This window comes from Zalophus californianus, chromosome 15 (genome assembly GCF_009762305.2).
Source record: "Zalophus californianus isolate mZalCal1 chromosome 15, mZalCal1.pri.v2, whole genome shotgun sequence".
Classification (NCBI taxonomy): Eukaryota; Metazoa; Chordata; class Mammalia; order Carnivora; family Otariidae; genus Zalophus; species Zalophus californianus.
Genome location: NC_045609.1, coordinates 7,228,888 through 7,244,408, shown reverse-complemented (window position 1 = coordinate 7,244,408; position 15,521 = coordinate 7,228,888). Strand labels below are relative to the sequence as shown.

Here is a 15,521-nt window from a genome sequence, read left to right as displayed (position 1 = left end):
TCAAGTGGTCATCCCCGGGAGATCAAGTTTTTGTGTTCAGGGCCTCAGATGGGGAAATACTTTCTAGCAATGCCTCGTATGCAGCGGGGCTCTAGGGACATAAAAAAAATGGGTAGTCATGCGGTGTTTGCTATAACCCACACTGTCATTGCAATGGGAATCAAAATGGAACATTTATATGACGGCGTGGGACAGAGATCATGGATAGGGCACAGCATACTCAACTCGCAGTAAACTCTTGCCTTTTTCACCCCCCCTTAGAAATCATCATGAATATCTGGTGGGGCATCTGTCAGATGCCACTGCGGTGTGCTCAATGAGCCTGGCTTTATGGACTCAAGGGGTGAGTTATGGGAGTGAGGCTCTAAGAGCCCACAGAAGTGGCTGCTTTACTGAATGAAGGAATGGAAGGGAGAATAAGCACACATTATAACTATCATTCCCATTATCTTGGAGCCGAAAGGATCTAGAATCTCCAGCATGGTCTGGATTGTGCTGTGCTTTGAAATACTACAAATACAATTCTAAGGGATGGTTTGTAAATACCACAAGCAATTAACCTGCCCCTCCTGGTTAACTTGGAAAGCCTTTACATCAGGTGCGTGGTGCAGGCATCTGAGCCTGGGGAGAAAGAAGGAAGCGATTTGTCTTGGGGGAAGGTCATGTGAAACACTTGGATGACACTTTGTCTCCCTTTTGTTCCTGCTGAGTGTACAACTTCTTGACCTCAGCAGCTACAGCCTATGGCTACAGAGGACAAAGGATGGAAGCATTTTTACTGCACCGGTGAGCAGAGTCAAGATTTATGTAGTTTATCATCAGAGTGCATTACTCACTGCACACCCAGGGTGCCCCATATGAACTAGGTCAAAATTCCACTTTATCACTGATAGAACAAACACATCTGAATAGTGAAGTGTTAAAAAAAAAAAAGACACTTTCATTCTCAACCTCATTTCTTCATTTGTAAAATGGGTTTCACATTACCGACTTCACAGTCCATAAGGGAGATTAGGTGGGGCCACAGTGAAACACATTCTGTAGCACACGGTAGGTGTAGACATTTCCCTCACCCAATGGCAATGACTATTTTACACACGATTTTATAGGGAACCTAGTTAACAGCAGGTACATTGATAATTATCAAGTATCTTGTTACATTATGACTTTGTAACAGGAGATGATTTTTCTCCAAAGATGAGACATGACAAATCCATATTTGGGCAAATACTAACAAATGCATGGCCCTTTATCTACGGTGGTGCTTGTAACATCCTTAATAACCAGAGCTTTTGTTTTTATTTTAAAAATATTTTATTGAGAGACAGTGTGAGCACAGGGAAGGGGCAGAGGGAGAGGGAGAAGAGGGAGCCTGACATGGGACACGGGATCCTGACATGGGATCATGACCTGAGCCGAAGGCAGACACTTCACCGACTGAGCCACCCAGGCGTCCCCATAACCAGAGTTTTTAGTCCTGTTAAAAACAAACAAAAACAGCTCTCTGAAGCTCATATAGCGCCCACAGGTTGGAAGGAAGTCTTCTGGTTAGGCTTTTATTTTTTCAAGAGTGAGACTGAGAACAGCTAGACTGAAAAGCAAGCACTCTACTTAATCTCCTCCCTCCAGCTGGTGACTGAGGCAAAAAGCAGCACCACCCGTCTCAAAGAGCTCCCGGTGCTGGCGGCTTCCCTCCATTTCCTGTACGACAAAGGCCTGGAGACCTGCAAGCCGGCTCCTGCAGGATCCCAGCTGCTTCTGGTTCCCTATCCGTGCCTGGCAGTTTCGTGGCCTCGTTCTCCCTCAGCAAGGAAGAGGCAGGGGATGGTTTCTCATTCACTCCTTCAATCGTCTGCCCCCAAACGCTCAATCATCAGCAGGGAAGTAGCGAGAGAATCTGTGAAGCCCAATTGCTTTTTTCCCCACTGTGGACAGGACTCGGGCCTGGTTGAGGAGACTACAAAACTACCAAAAACAGTCAAGCTAGAAAACCGGGCTCTCCTCCTCATCTCCCCAACACAAAGAGTGACAGCCAGTTTCAGGGAGCAGTGCCGCAGACAGGAAGAGCGCCCTCTTGTCCCACACCAAGACCGGGGTTCGCACCTCCTCAGGAAGGCAAGGGCAAGGACAGAAATTGTAAGGAAAAGAGACTAATGCTGGTCTCTCAGGGGAAGAGCAAAAACTGGTGTCCTTCCTCTCTCCACGGAAGAATGCTTCTGAGCAATTACACAGAACTGCCTCATCTGGATGTATCCAAAGACATATTTCCCAGTATATAGTTGTATCATTTATATCGAAACTGGAGTTTTGTTTGACAGAGTATTTGTTGAAAAAGTTTCCCAAACCACCCATATTGTTCATATTTGGTCCAAAGACAATCAGAACCAAGTTTGGCAGGATGAACTCTAATGAAAAAAGCAGAGATAATCTACAGATTTTCATCCCAGCTTCATTTTTCCATATTAGCTACTTCAGATATCATGTACAATATTCTAACAGCATGTTCTCATTATACTAGGAGTATCATTTACTTTAGAAGGCCATCATTTTAATGAGCAAATATTTGTTCTCCCAGTTCATCAAACAAAAGGGTGTACATGAATGGCTTGGGTCTAAATAATGGCTTAGAATCTGGGCATAGTACATGGAAGTTGCTGAATTGAGACTAGTTTTAGAATAAAAATGAAGAATCCTTCTATCTTAAAATGTATTACTTCAGTAATGAGAGTTTTTGTTTTTTTGTTTTTGACGTAAACTCTATGCCCGACATGGGACTAGAACTCACGATCCCGAGATCAGGAGTCACATGTTCCATGGACTGAGCCAGCCAGGCGGCCGAAACTGTTAAAGCTCTAAAGGTTAACCTCTTCCCACGTTGCCAGATAGGAAGCTCAAACTACAAGTCTTTTAACGAGAAGAACATGACATCTGCGGGGGGGCGGGGGGGCGGCTGTGGAATTTTCTCAAAAATACCAACTACACACACACACAATAAAAACAGCTTAACAGATTAATGTGAAGGTGCTTAAGAGTGGACTGGGCTTCGAGGTGAGTGGAAGGAAATGCTAAGGGAGTGAGAGACAAAGAATTACCAGGAGAAGACACAGTCATGCTGGGAAGTAAGTTCAGGACAGCTAAATACAGGCAAATTGTATGGTAGCGCAAGTATTTATTTTCAGCTTCCATATGGCAGAGGACAGTCCGAATTCCAAGGATCACTAATGAACACCACATGAAATACCCTTAGAGAAATATGTTCTGGTTTGGTTGTACGTGACTCCCAAGTATGTAAGGGCATGCATCAGTTCTGTGGTTTACAAAAGGAAAGCAATCTAATAAAGATATAAAAGTTGATTATGCCTGGAAAAAAAAAAACAGGTCTTTTTTCTTCACAAGTGGAGTTTTGCTTTCCGTGTTAAAATTATGATCAAGACTATACACAAAATTAGTATCAAGTGAATGATTATGTATTGGAGAGCAGAAACTTCAAAATGAGAACATGACTATAAAAAAGTGAGTACAATGCACTGCACACATCAAATTGTACATTAGACAAAAAATGGCTAATGTCGATGGGCTGTTTCTTAAGTGATAAAAATGTCAGAAAAAACAGTCACTTAAGTTTGGCTTAACTGAGTGATTCGGTCACCTAGTCTGAATGAACTCTTGTTAGCCAAAGATAATTTTTTGATGTTCAACTTTTTATATATCCTATCCTAGAGAAGACCTTTAGTTTTTATCATGAAATTCTCCAGTTTCAGGCATATCCTAAATGGGACTCATAGCACCAGAATAATAACACAATCTCGGTAGTATTAGCAAAAATGGACCACACTTGCCCTCCCATCCTGAAATACTATCAAGATGATTATATGGTCCTATTTTAACAATAGAATTAAATACTTCCTATAAAACTTTCATAGTCTAGGAGAAGTTTGTGAATCAAAAATTATTTAGTCAATGTGTCAGACACCAAGTAAATTTGTTTTTTTAAGGTCTTCTGAGATAACCCCCTTGAAAGAACAAGATTCATCCAATTTTATACACCTATAGACTGAGTCTAATGTTTGTTCATAAAAAGTACTCAACAAGTATTGACTGACAATATTAATTTGTGACAAATGATCTGGATCAAGAAAAGTCCTGAAAAGAAAACACAGCAGTTGAAATAAATCATTCATTCAAGAATAAGATATTCAAGAATGGCTATTTTACAGAAAATTTAAAAATCCCCACAATACTGTAAGTTTCCAGAGTCAAGCATGCAATGGAATGAATACTGAATTTTATGTCGGTGGTTACCTCTAGGCACAGAACACAAGAAAGACCTCAACTGTTATTACTTGGATCTAAGTCACATGTTACAATGTTATTCTGATGAAACAGAATGATGCATATGAATGCTTGTTATATTATTCTCTTCTTCTCCGGCCATTTACAAATTAAAAAAGAAAAAGAAAAAGTAAGATAACAACAGCCCCTTGCAGGAACCATCAGCAGTGTATTGGTGCATCAGCAGTATGTCCCAGCTAATGACTTATTTTATGGATGCAATTCATTTGAAGATCAATGATCAACAGATGATACATGCATCTTTTATAATTTCAGTATATAGTTGTGATATTTCTTATTTAGATTTTTAATAAAATGTATTTCCATTTTTCTTAAAGAAGTGGAAATTTACTTGAGGAAATTTCTAATAGGAGAAAATTGCCTTATATGTAGCCTGATTTTGCCAAAGCTGCTTGAAGTTCCAACCTTTCACCATCAATTACTGATTGTATATCAACACAGCAGAAAAGACCTGATAGTAAAGCCACAAGAATTCTGTTTATTATTATAGCAAACACTTTCACGGCATTTGACAAAACTCAGAAGTATCTCTTTGAAATGGGTTCAGATCTGTGAAACTAAGCTATCAGGATAAAGTCTTTACTTAGGGGAAAAAAAGAAAAAAGAATGGAAAAGCAATAACCAAAAGATACATTTCACATAATAGCAAAATATAAAAATAGAAGCAAAGTGACAGAGTGAAAAAAATCACGAAGCAATGGATTTAAGAAACTCTGATTCTGTCTTCCTTGTTGCTAATGGTCGTCTTTGTCCTTGCATTGTTATAAATGTAAAACAGGTAGGATAATAATTTAGGAAAGGCCTTGCAAGACTTACTAGGAGGTTAAAAGGAACTATCGAAAAAGTGTTCAAATACTTTATAAATACTATTAACAAAAATATCTATTTTATTATACTTTTTGTCTTCATTCAGTGAAGGTGTCCTTTGAAAATCACACTCTGTTTCTTAGTATTATTTCAAATTCTTAACTAGAGAGAGGTCAGCTTTCTTCCAAAGCAACAGTCCCGGGCCCCACACTATTTCTGAAGACCGAAGATACCAGAACTGCCACCTGAGGGAAAGACGAAGAAAGGCATCACAACCGGAAGTCGCTACGCTTAGTCCCGTCAAGTTCATGATCATCCAAATGACATACGTTGTGAGTCCAGCACTTTCAAGTATCATTTTGAAATCATATTCTATCTCAGTGTGAGACTTCTTAAATAAACAGGATCTTAATTTCTGTAAATGTTTGCAGTACCAGCTATTTCTCTAAGTAGAATTTTTTCTAAGAGAGCTGCCCAGTGAAGAATAGTGTCTTACACACCCATGTCCGGATTCAAATAGAAATTCAACATTTTTCTGTGAAAAGACAGAAATACTCAAGTATTGTGAAAGCTTTCTGTAACCGTGGACTGCCCACCTATTCCAAGCATGTAATCACTCCCTATGAATCACTCCCCGATGAATGAAAAACGTTCTCCAGTTACTCATAGCTCGTCAGACGTATTGTTCACCTTTGGTAACTGGCACTCTTCACTGGTATGACAGTTCTGAAGGATGTCCTTGTAGTGGTCCTTTAGATCCTCGTACAAGGAGGCAGTTTCTTGTGAGTGAGCCAATGGTAACACCTTCTCATTCAATAGCATCTGCACTCGGAATTCCTCCTTGGGAGTCTTAGCATTTTTACAGTGGTAAAGCACGAATATTAGGTTCGAGGCATAGGGCACAATGTGGCCACTTCGGAATTTGCGATGCAATTGTTCCTTGTAATTGTAAGCTGTTAGGGGCTCCTTATCTTTGAAGTAGCCCATGAGAGAGAGCAGTGGAAGAAGGGTCTCTGCGTGACCAAACTGAAGGATGACTGGAGAGGAAATTGGCTGAGACCTTAAAAAACAAATGGAGAGAAAATATGTATACAGATTCATGTCATGGAAGACAGTAGCTACGGTAGTGAGAAGCAGTGTACAATGTTCTCATCTTTTTTAAATCTTTATATACACAACTCAACAATATGGCTAAAATTCTCTGTGGCAAAGAACTGAACTGTTTATACTCAAAGTTAAGTTCCAAATTCAGGATCACTGTGGTATTGCAAATCCATCTAAAACACTGCACACTTGCTATTCTTTAAGTTCACAGAGAGAAGAGAGTTTTTATTAGGAGGTTAAGGAACTTGAAGCAGATACGTATTTCAAAATTGTATTGCTTTTCCATGAATGAAACTGAGCAAACTGGCCTTTAGTCAATATCAATTATTCTAGGGAGGTCTTCTGAGTGAACTTCAAATGCTATTTTATCTGTATCTAGGAAATAAGGACAAGCAATATTCAGTAAATTTCCTGGTTAGAACCTAGTTAGAACCAAGGTAATTCATATAATCCTTCAATGTTTTAAAAGACCTGACTTGGGCACTGAATTTGGAAGAGAGCCACAAAACAGGAGGGATGCAACCTATTCTAGCTGATTTTACTGTGTTTGTGGTTGAGAGCAGAGTTTACATAACGCCAGAAGTACAACAGCTTTCAATACTACAAGCTAAGTCACCTTTCTTTAGTTGCAAGTTTTCTGTCTTTTTTTTTTTTTGGTAAAGGCTTTTTTAAAATAAGCAGCAGCAAAAAACTTAGTCTTCCCCCAACCTTAATAGGAAGAATATGACTTTGTTCTTAAACATAATTTGTAAATCTATTCAAATACAAGTGACTGTCTGACTTCTTGCTGCCACCCCACACATGAGACTAACCAAGTTAGAGGACAGCAGAATCGGCAGCAGAGTCCCCACAAAAGACAGACAGAACTAGAGAGCAGGTCCAAAACCCAAGGGAAACATTTACAAATAACTGTACGGAAAAGTTTTCTCAGTGAATCACCAAGGGCCTCAAGACCTGAATATTAGTATCGGTGTCCACGTGGAAGAACGCAGAGGGAAGCCACACAGCATGCTGAGAGATCTAATATTCATTTGGTGAGTGCAAGAGAGGACTAGCACAGGCCTCTCCTGTGGTGCAGAAATCTAGCCCCTGTGAACTCTCACAACAGCCACTCCAAGGCCCCATTCCAGGACAGAGGCCACAGACACGAGAAACTGCTGGGAGCGCGCTCAACACTGAGCTGGACAGGGACAGTAAAGACCAAGGGGAAAGCAGGTGGGCATAAAAGTCAGGGGAGGGGCCCAGAGCCAGAAAATGTCAGAAAGGAACCCAGCAGACTTCTGAACAGCACACACACACACAACACCAGAAAGAGCTCCATGAGGTTAGAAAACAATCTGACATGAGGCTTCTTCTAAATGTTCAGGGAAACCAAATTCACATTAAAATGAGCAACAGAAAAGTAAACAGAAGAATAGGGAGCGGAAAAACATCCCTATAAAAAATAAAAACATAGAGTACTAGAAATACATACTCAAAAAATACACAGAAGCAATAACATACTATTATATAATCATCCACTATTCTATAGATTAATATTCTCTAAAAGGGAAATTTTAAAGCCATTCACAACAGGTGATTGTAAACCCCTCTTCTTAACTGATATCCTAATTAGGTCATTTAAAGTATCTAAAATCTGTATTTTGGGCGGCCAGTCGTTACGTGTCTGCCTCCGGCTCTGGTCGTGATCCCAGGGTCCTGGGATCGAGCCCCGCATCGGGCTCCCTGCTCCGCGGGAAGCCTGCTTCTCCCTCTCCCACTCCCCCTGCTTGTGTTCCCTCTCTCGCTGTGTCTCTCTCTGTCAAATAAATAAATAAAATCTTTGATAAATAAATAAATAAATAAATAAAACCTGTATTTATTTCCTAGAAGCATCCCCTTAGGCCCAAAGTTACAAAGCAGTATCATTCAGAACACAATTATATTTGGTTTGACCCATGTAACTATTTTTAAATTTTGCAGTATTTGTCAGTATACAAAGATAGGGTGATTTCAGATTCTTAAAAAGCCAGATTTTTCACTCCTCCTGAGACCCTGAAAGATCTGACAACATATACTCCCATAAAGCAATAACCAGCTGAACAGGAATAAGGGTTACTCCAGAGAGGACATACAGCACACTGTCTAACCAAGAGTGGATTCATTCATTACTTGCCTTGCCTTTATGCTTTTGAGTATGTGCAAGTCAAAGCTAACAACACCACTGTCATAGTGTAAATATATTGGAATTTAATAGTAACACAAATTAAAGAAAGTAAGTAATGTAAAAATACAGTTGACCCTTGAACAATGAGGAGGTTAAGGACGCCAACCCTCTGTGCAGGCAAAAATCTGTGTATAAAAGTAGGCTCCACACCCAATGTGGGGCTCGAACTCATGACCCTGAGATCAAGAGTTGCACCGTCTATGGACTAGGCCAGCTAGGCGCCCCTGTGTAGAACATTCTGACTCCCCCAAAACTTAACTACTGACAGCCTGCTGTTGACTGGAAGCCTTACTGATAACATAAACAGTTGATGGACACATATTTTGAATGTTTTATGTATTATATACTGAATTCTTACAATAAAGAGAAAAGATGTTATAAAAAATGTTATTAAAAATATCATAAGAGGAAATACACAGTATTGTGAATTTTTTTTTAAAGATTTTATTTATTTATTTGAGAGAGAGAATGAGAATGAGAGAGAGAGCATGAGAGGGGGGAGGGTCAGAGGGAGAAGCAGACTCCCCGCCGAGCAGGGGGCCCGATGCGGGACTCGATCCCGGGACTTCAGGATCATGACCTGAGCCCAAGGCAGTCGCTTAACCAACTGAGCCACCCAGGGGCCCCAGTACTGTGAATTTATAAAAAAAAAAAAAAAAAAAAGCACATGTAAATGAACCCACAGTTAAAACTCGTGTTGTTTGAGGGTCAACTGTACTGGTTTACATTTTAAGTCCTCCCACCGGAGGAAGCAAGCCCAAAGCCAGGCACAACCCTCGGCCTAATGCTCCATTACTGCTGTCTACGAGATCCATCAGGGTGGGCAAGAAGTCAGGAAGGGGAGCAGCAACCCCCCCGTGGTCTCACAGAAAGACCCAACTGACAGAGGAACTCCAACAAACTGGGAACAGGATGTAAGACAATATACAATACGAAATAGTCTAGTTTCAACAAGTTACATCAAAATGATTAATGAACTACTTTACATTCTTTTTTTCTATCGAGTCTTCAAAAGGTAGTGTGTACTTCACACTTACAGCACATCTCCATTCAGACCAGCCCCCTTTCCAAGTGCTGAATAAACCACGTGGGGCTGGTGGTACTGTGTCGACAGCGCAGGATAGACAGTGGTGTAGACAGCCAGACATACTTAGACTCAACAGTCAATCAAATAGAGAAGACAAAAAAAGATACAAAACAACAAACACACATATAAAAAAAACGTGCACTGGGGGAAAGGCAAGAAACCAACAAGGCTATGTACAAATCATGAGAAGCTCTAGTAATTACATCTGAGCTACTGAAGAAAATTAAATTAGGTTGTGACCCAAATTTAAGTTTTAAACCTGAAGGTTCTTCAGGTTTATATAGAATTTTATTTTCCCTTTTGACTTGCTTTATTGTTAAAATCAGCTATTTTTGAGAAGAAAGTTGAGGAAAACTATGCTTTAAAAATGCTTAATAGTAGTTTCATGGGAAATCAAGTAAGTTTATATATTAATTCACATAGAGAGCTGTATCAGCAAAAATAAATGTCTTCTGCCATTTGATATATCTAAATTTAAAAAAAATTTGTTTTACGTTTATCACAGGATTATTTACAAGGGACAAGATATGGAAGCAGCCCAAGTGTCCATCGATAGATGAATGGATAAAGATGTGTTATGTGCATGTGATGTATACATACAATGTAATATTATTAAGCCATAAAAAAGGACGAGATCTGGCCATCTGTGGCACAGGGATGGACCTAGAGTGTATTATGCTAAGTGAAATAAGTCAGACAAAGACAGATACTGTATGATTTCACTCATACGTGAAATTTAAGAAATAAATGAACAGACAAACAAAAAAAGATAAAAACACAGACTCCTGAATACAGAGACAAACTGGTAGTTAGTTGCCAGAGGGGAGGTGGCTGGGGATTACAGATGTGACAGATAAAGTGGACCAAAAGGTACAAACTTCCAGTTACAAAATAAATAAGCCATGGAGATAAAAAATACCGCATGAGGAATATAGTCAATAAGATAGTAATAATGTTTGGTGACAGATGGTGATTACACTTATCATGGTGAGCACTGAGTAATGTATAGAATTGTTGAATTAATATGTTATACACCTGAAAGTAATAACACTGCATGTTAATTATACTTCAATAAATTTTTAATTTTAGAATTCTAGGCAAATAGTAAGAAAAAGTCTAATCTTTAAATAAATGCTAGGACTACTATCTTCCTACACAGATCAATCTTTATTACAGAAGCTGGCAACACAAAAAATTGTATTTTTAAAGGTCTGGTTAAATTCCCCAATATAATAATAATAACTTAAGACAAGGATAACTACAGATTATGGAGTGAAAACTAATGTTACCTTCCCCAAAACAGTTTTAAAAACTAAAAACAGTAATTTGCTTAGAAATCCAAAAGTGCCTATAGAAAATAATGAACTTACAAGTATTTGTAGGTTGGATATTCTGCAGTAATCAGATAAAAATATTTTAGGTTTATGAGCTAATACCCAGTACAAAGGAGAAATGAGCACAGTCTCACTGGTGATCATTTCTGTCTATGCTTCCCCTCTGTGCCTCGCACACACAGCAGGCGCTCTTAACAACTTCAGAGGAAGCAGCTGCCTGGTGCTGCCCGTGTTCACACAGCAAGGCCTCGCACAAAACAGATGCACCCAACTCTCCAAAACAGAACAAAGAGGAGCAAAGATCCATTTGGTGATCTTGTTTAGATGCCAAAGGTCGAATCATTCCCTGCCAAGTGCCAGGTACCATGCTGGTTTGTTTTGTTTTGTTTTTGGAAGGGTGGTAAGGTGAAAGAAACAAACAAACAAACAAAAAACAAATAAAAGCTATTCCTGGGTCTTACAGATTAGCACTTGTGTAAATATTAGGGGAACCCAGGGAGGGCGGGCAGGAGAGCAAGCCCTCCTGTCCTGGGAGGAACTGGCCATGCTCTGCGGAGGAAGAGGGGTCTGAGCAGGGTGACAAATGCATTCCCAGGAAGTCTTACAGCAGAAATGCAGCCCACTGTGGCCCCAGGGAAGTGTTACGGCCACTTTATCCTAGGACTTGGGTGTTACCATCCCCTGTTCACAGATGAAAACACTGAGGTTAAACTTACTTACCTAAGCTATCTCTGAACTACCAATTAAAGTCACTACAAAAACACCGATTCACTAATTTGCTTCATCCACACTTGAAAAAAAGGATCACTTCGTGGACTATATGTAAATCAATCATAAATGTGTGTGCACAAATCTTTATTGGGCATACAGTAAGAAGACACTTGATTGGTTTGGTTTATGGCTTTTCGGAAATGTCCAGAAAGCAGATTATTAAAAATCTGGCTTAGAGAAATTTTATCTCGTAAAGAAAAAGCTTATAAAATAGAAAAGAATACTTTATATTTTATAAAATATGCTACCAACATGAACATAAAGTTGAAACCCTAAAGTTGCCAAAAAACTCTCAGCACTTTCATGTTCCATACAATTTAAAAAATCTTTCTTCTTGATTTTTGCATTTCAAAAAGAAAATTCAGTGCTCACTAGACGTCTAGGTTGGGTTAAGAGTAAAAAGAATTTAGCACACTCTTAAGTAAGTTAAGAGATCTAAAAGAATGCTGAGTATTTTTTGCACTAATTAAATTACAGTTCACAATATAAATCATAACTGTTTTTCTTCACTACTTTACTTTTCCTAGCCAAACTCAATTTAGTAATCCTTAATGATTCTGGTGTTAAAACTAAATATAATAAAGCAGTCTTCTTCAAGGCCCCCCAAGAAAGTAGCAGTAAAAAATCTAACTCATAATTACGAAGTATAAAATTCAAAAGCACTTAGCCAATAATTTTTCAGCCTTTTTATACTCTATAGTTCAAGTCAGGGATCCACTAAGAGCTACGAATGTCAGAATGCTTTTCTCATAAACAATGACTAAGCAATATGTAAAGTGATTTTTACTTTACTGTTTGAAACTCTACCAAAATATCAATATCTGGATGTGTGTGTGTGTGTGTGTGTGTGTGTGTGTGTGTATAAAAACCAACTAGAACTTCACCATTTCGAGTCAGTAAGGAGCTTAGAAACTGCCACTTCACAGTAACAAAGAACTGAACAAACTGAAAAATCAACAGGTCTTCTTAGATCCATCAGAAAAGCTCACAAGGCAAAGTGTTGCTCCCCGGAGAGGAGAGACAGACAGGTGGGCGCAGAGCATTACCATGTACAAGAACAGAAACTTCCAGGGAAACCAGGGTGGGGCAGGAAAACCTAAACTGTAACTGACAAATTGCTACAGGCTCAGTGTGGACAGGTCGGAGTTAAAAAGTTAAAAACTCCGAGGGACCGCAGGGAGCACCCACACTCAGTGAGTTTACCTCCAGGAACCATCTGAAAGATGCCAGAACTTTCTGTTTCTCTTAACAAGGCCTGCCTTCAGGAGAAACTGTTTTTGCAGAGCCTAACCTGCCTCAAGGAAGGGAAGTACCCAGGTCTAGCCACCTCCGACCATCCTTTGCCACCATCCTTTGCCACCGGAGGAGGGGGAGAGACTACTGGGAAACAAAGATGCCATTCACAGCCTAGGGCACAGGCTCAGCAAGGCTGAGCCCTATCACAAGACTCCGAATGCGCCCTCCCCAAACACACCCCACCACTACATTACTAACAGCTGTTTACCACAGTTCTTTTTATGCAGTACATCATGTCCACTTTAAACAAAAATTGACAGGGCATATTAAAAGGCAAAAAAAAAAAAAAAAAAATCACTGCTTAAGGAGACTGAAAAAGAATCAGAGCCAGAATCAGATATGGCAGATATGGTAGAATTACCAGGCCAGGAATTTTGTAAAACTATATGATTAATATGTAAGAGCTTTAAAAGAAAAGCTCAATAACATGCAAAAATAGATGGCTAAGTTAAACAGAGAGGTGGAAATTCTAAGAAAGAATAATAAAAGCACTAGATATTAAAAACATGGTACAGAAGTGAGGATGTGTTTGTAACCTGGACACAGCTCAAGAATCTCTGAGCTTGAGCATGTAACAACAGAAACTTCCTAAACTGAAAAGCACAGAGAATAAAGACTGAAAAAAATAGAAGACAATATCCAAGAACTGTGGGACAGAATATCTAAGAACTGTGGGACAATTAAAAAAGGTTTGATTAGCATGTGTAATGGGAATACCAGAAGAAGGGAGAGATGGAAAACGAAGCAATCTTTAAAGCAATAATGAATGAGAACGTCCCCAAATTAATGTTGGATCCTAAAACACAGATCCAGGAATCTCAAACACCAAGCAAATAAATTCCAAAACAAAACAAAACAAACAACCCCCCCATATTTAGGCATACCATCTTCAAAATTCATAAAATCAAAGACAAAGAAAAAAATCTTGAAATAAGCCATGCAAGCAAGGCGGTGAAGTAAAATATTTATGCGTTGAGAGAAAAAGCCCACCAACCTAGAATTTTATGCCCTGCAAAATTATCCTTCAGAAGTGACAAACAGAAATTGAGGGAATTTGTTGCCAGTGGACATGCCTCACAAGAAATGTTATAGGTCAGAAACTCAAAGCTACATAAAGAAAGAACACTGGAGATGAGTAAGTGCAGGTAAAACAAAAACGTTTACATGTTTTACTCTTAACTGACCTAACAGATAACATTTTGTTCAAAATAATAGCAGTAAGGCACTTGATTATGTATGCATGGACATGTGCATGCACACACACACTATGTATATTTCTCTGTAAGTAAAATGAATGACAGCAATGATACAGGGACAGGAAGGAAGAGAAATATTTTGTTATTATAAGGTACTTGCACTACCCATGAAGTGGTACAGTGTTATTTGAAAACAGACTTAGCTTAGTTGTAAAGGCATATTGCAAATTCTAGGGCAACCACCAAAAAAAAAAAAAAAAAAGAAAAGAAAAGAAAAGAAATACAGCTGATATGCTAAGAAATGAGAGGAAATTGAATGATATAAAATGCTCAACTGAAACCACAAAGGCAACTGTTTATCAAGTGTGGAAGACAAAAACAGGAAGAAAGAACAAGGGCAACAAATAGATAATAGTAACAAACATGGTAGATATTAACACAACTATATCCATAATCACTGTCAAAGTCAAAAGACAAAATATATCAAAATTAAAAGAGAGATTGTCAGAGTGGATCAAAAACAAGGCCCCTATTATACGTTGCCTATAAGAAACCCACTTTCAATGTAAAGACACATACCGATTAAAAGTAAAGTAAAGTAATGGAGAAAGATAGAACATGCTAATCAACACTAAGCAAAATAAAGCAGGAGTAGCTGTATAAATTTTAGACAGAGCCAACTGCAGAGCAAGGAAAGTTATTAGGGATAAAGAGGGGCATTACATATTGATAAAGGGGTCAATACACCAAGAATAAATAATACTCGTTAACGTGTACATATATGCCTCACAGAGCACAAAATGCATGAGGCAAAAACTGATAGAATTCCAAGAATAAACAGATAAACTCTCTATTGCAGCTGGAGACTTTAATAATTCTTTCTGAAATGGTCAGATCCAGCAGGCCAGAAATCGGTAACAGTTAAAACTCAACAAGATCATCAATCAACTGGATACAACTGACATCTATAGACTACTTCATCCAACAATAGCAGATTACATGTTCTTCTCAAGCTCATATGGAACATTCACCAAGAGACTACATTCTGTGACATAAATCACATCTTAAATTTAAAAGAATAGAAATCATGTGACATCTGCTCAGTTAATGAAACTAGAAATCACTAACAGAAAGATAACTGGAAGATCCTCAAATACTTGGAGATTACACAACACACTTCTAAATAACACATAGGTCAAAGAAGAAATCTCAAAAGAAATTTAAAAATATTTTGAGCTAAATGAAAATGAAAACACAACTTATCAAAAATTTATGGGATGCAGTGAAAGCAGTGCTTATAGGGAATTTTATAGCATCTAATATATATATTAGAAAAGAAGATCTAAAATCAACTATCTTAAGCTTCC

At 38.7% G+C, this 15,521-nt stretch overlaps 1 protein-coding gene across 2 annotated transcripts in view; it reads right to left on the bottom strand.

Annotated features, from left to right (window-relative positions):
• Positions 1-4,808: 4,808 nt before the first annotated feature.
• The window catches only part of MINPP1 (multiple inositol-polyphosphate phosphatase 1), a 46,609-nt gene continuing 35,896 nt past the window's right edge, over positions 4,809-15,521 (bottom strand). The window contains exons 5-6 of one of the 2 annotated variants that reach the window (XM_027596560.2): positions 5,851-6,220; positions 4,809-5,405 (exon numbers count right to left, since the gene is read on the bottom strand). In XM_027596560.2, the coding sequence (XP_027452361.1) occupies positions 5,334-5,405; positions 5,851-6,220 (442 nt within the window). In that variant the 3' untranslated portion in view covers positions 4,809-5,333. Of the gene's footprint in view, positions 5,406-5,850; positions 6,221-15,521 lie in introns of those variants that run through there. The other variant, XM_027596561.2, reaches the window with a different exon arrangement.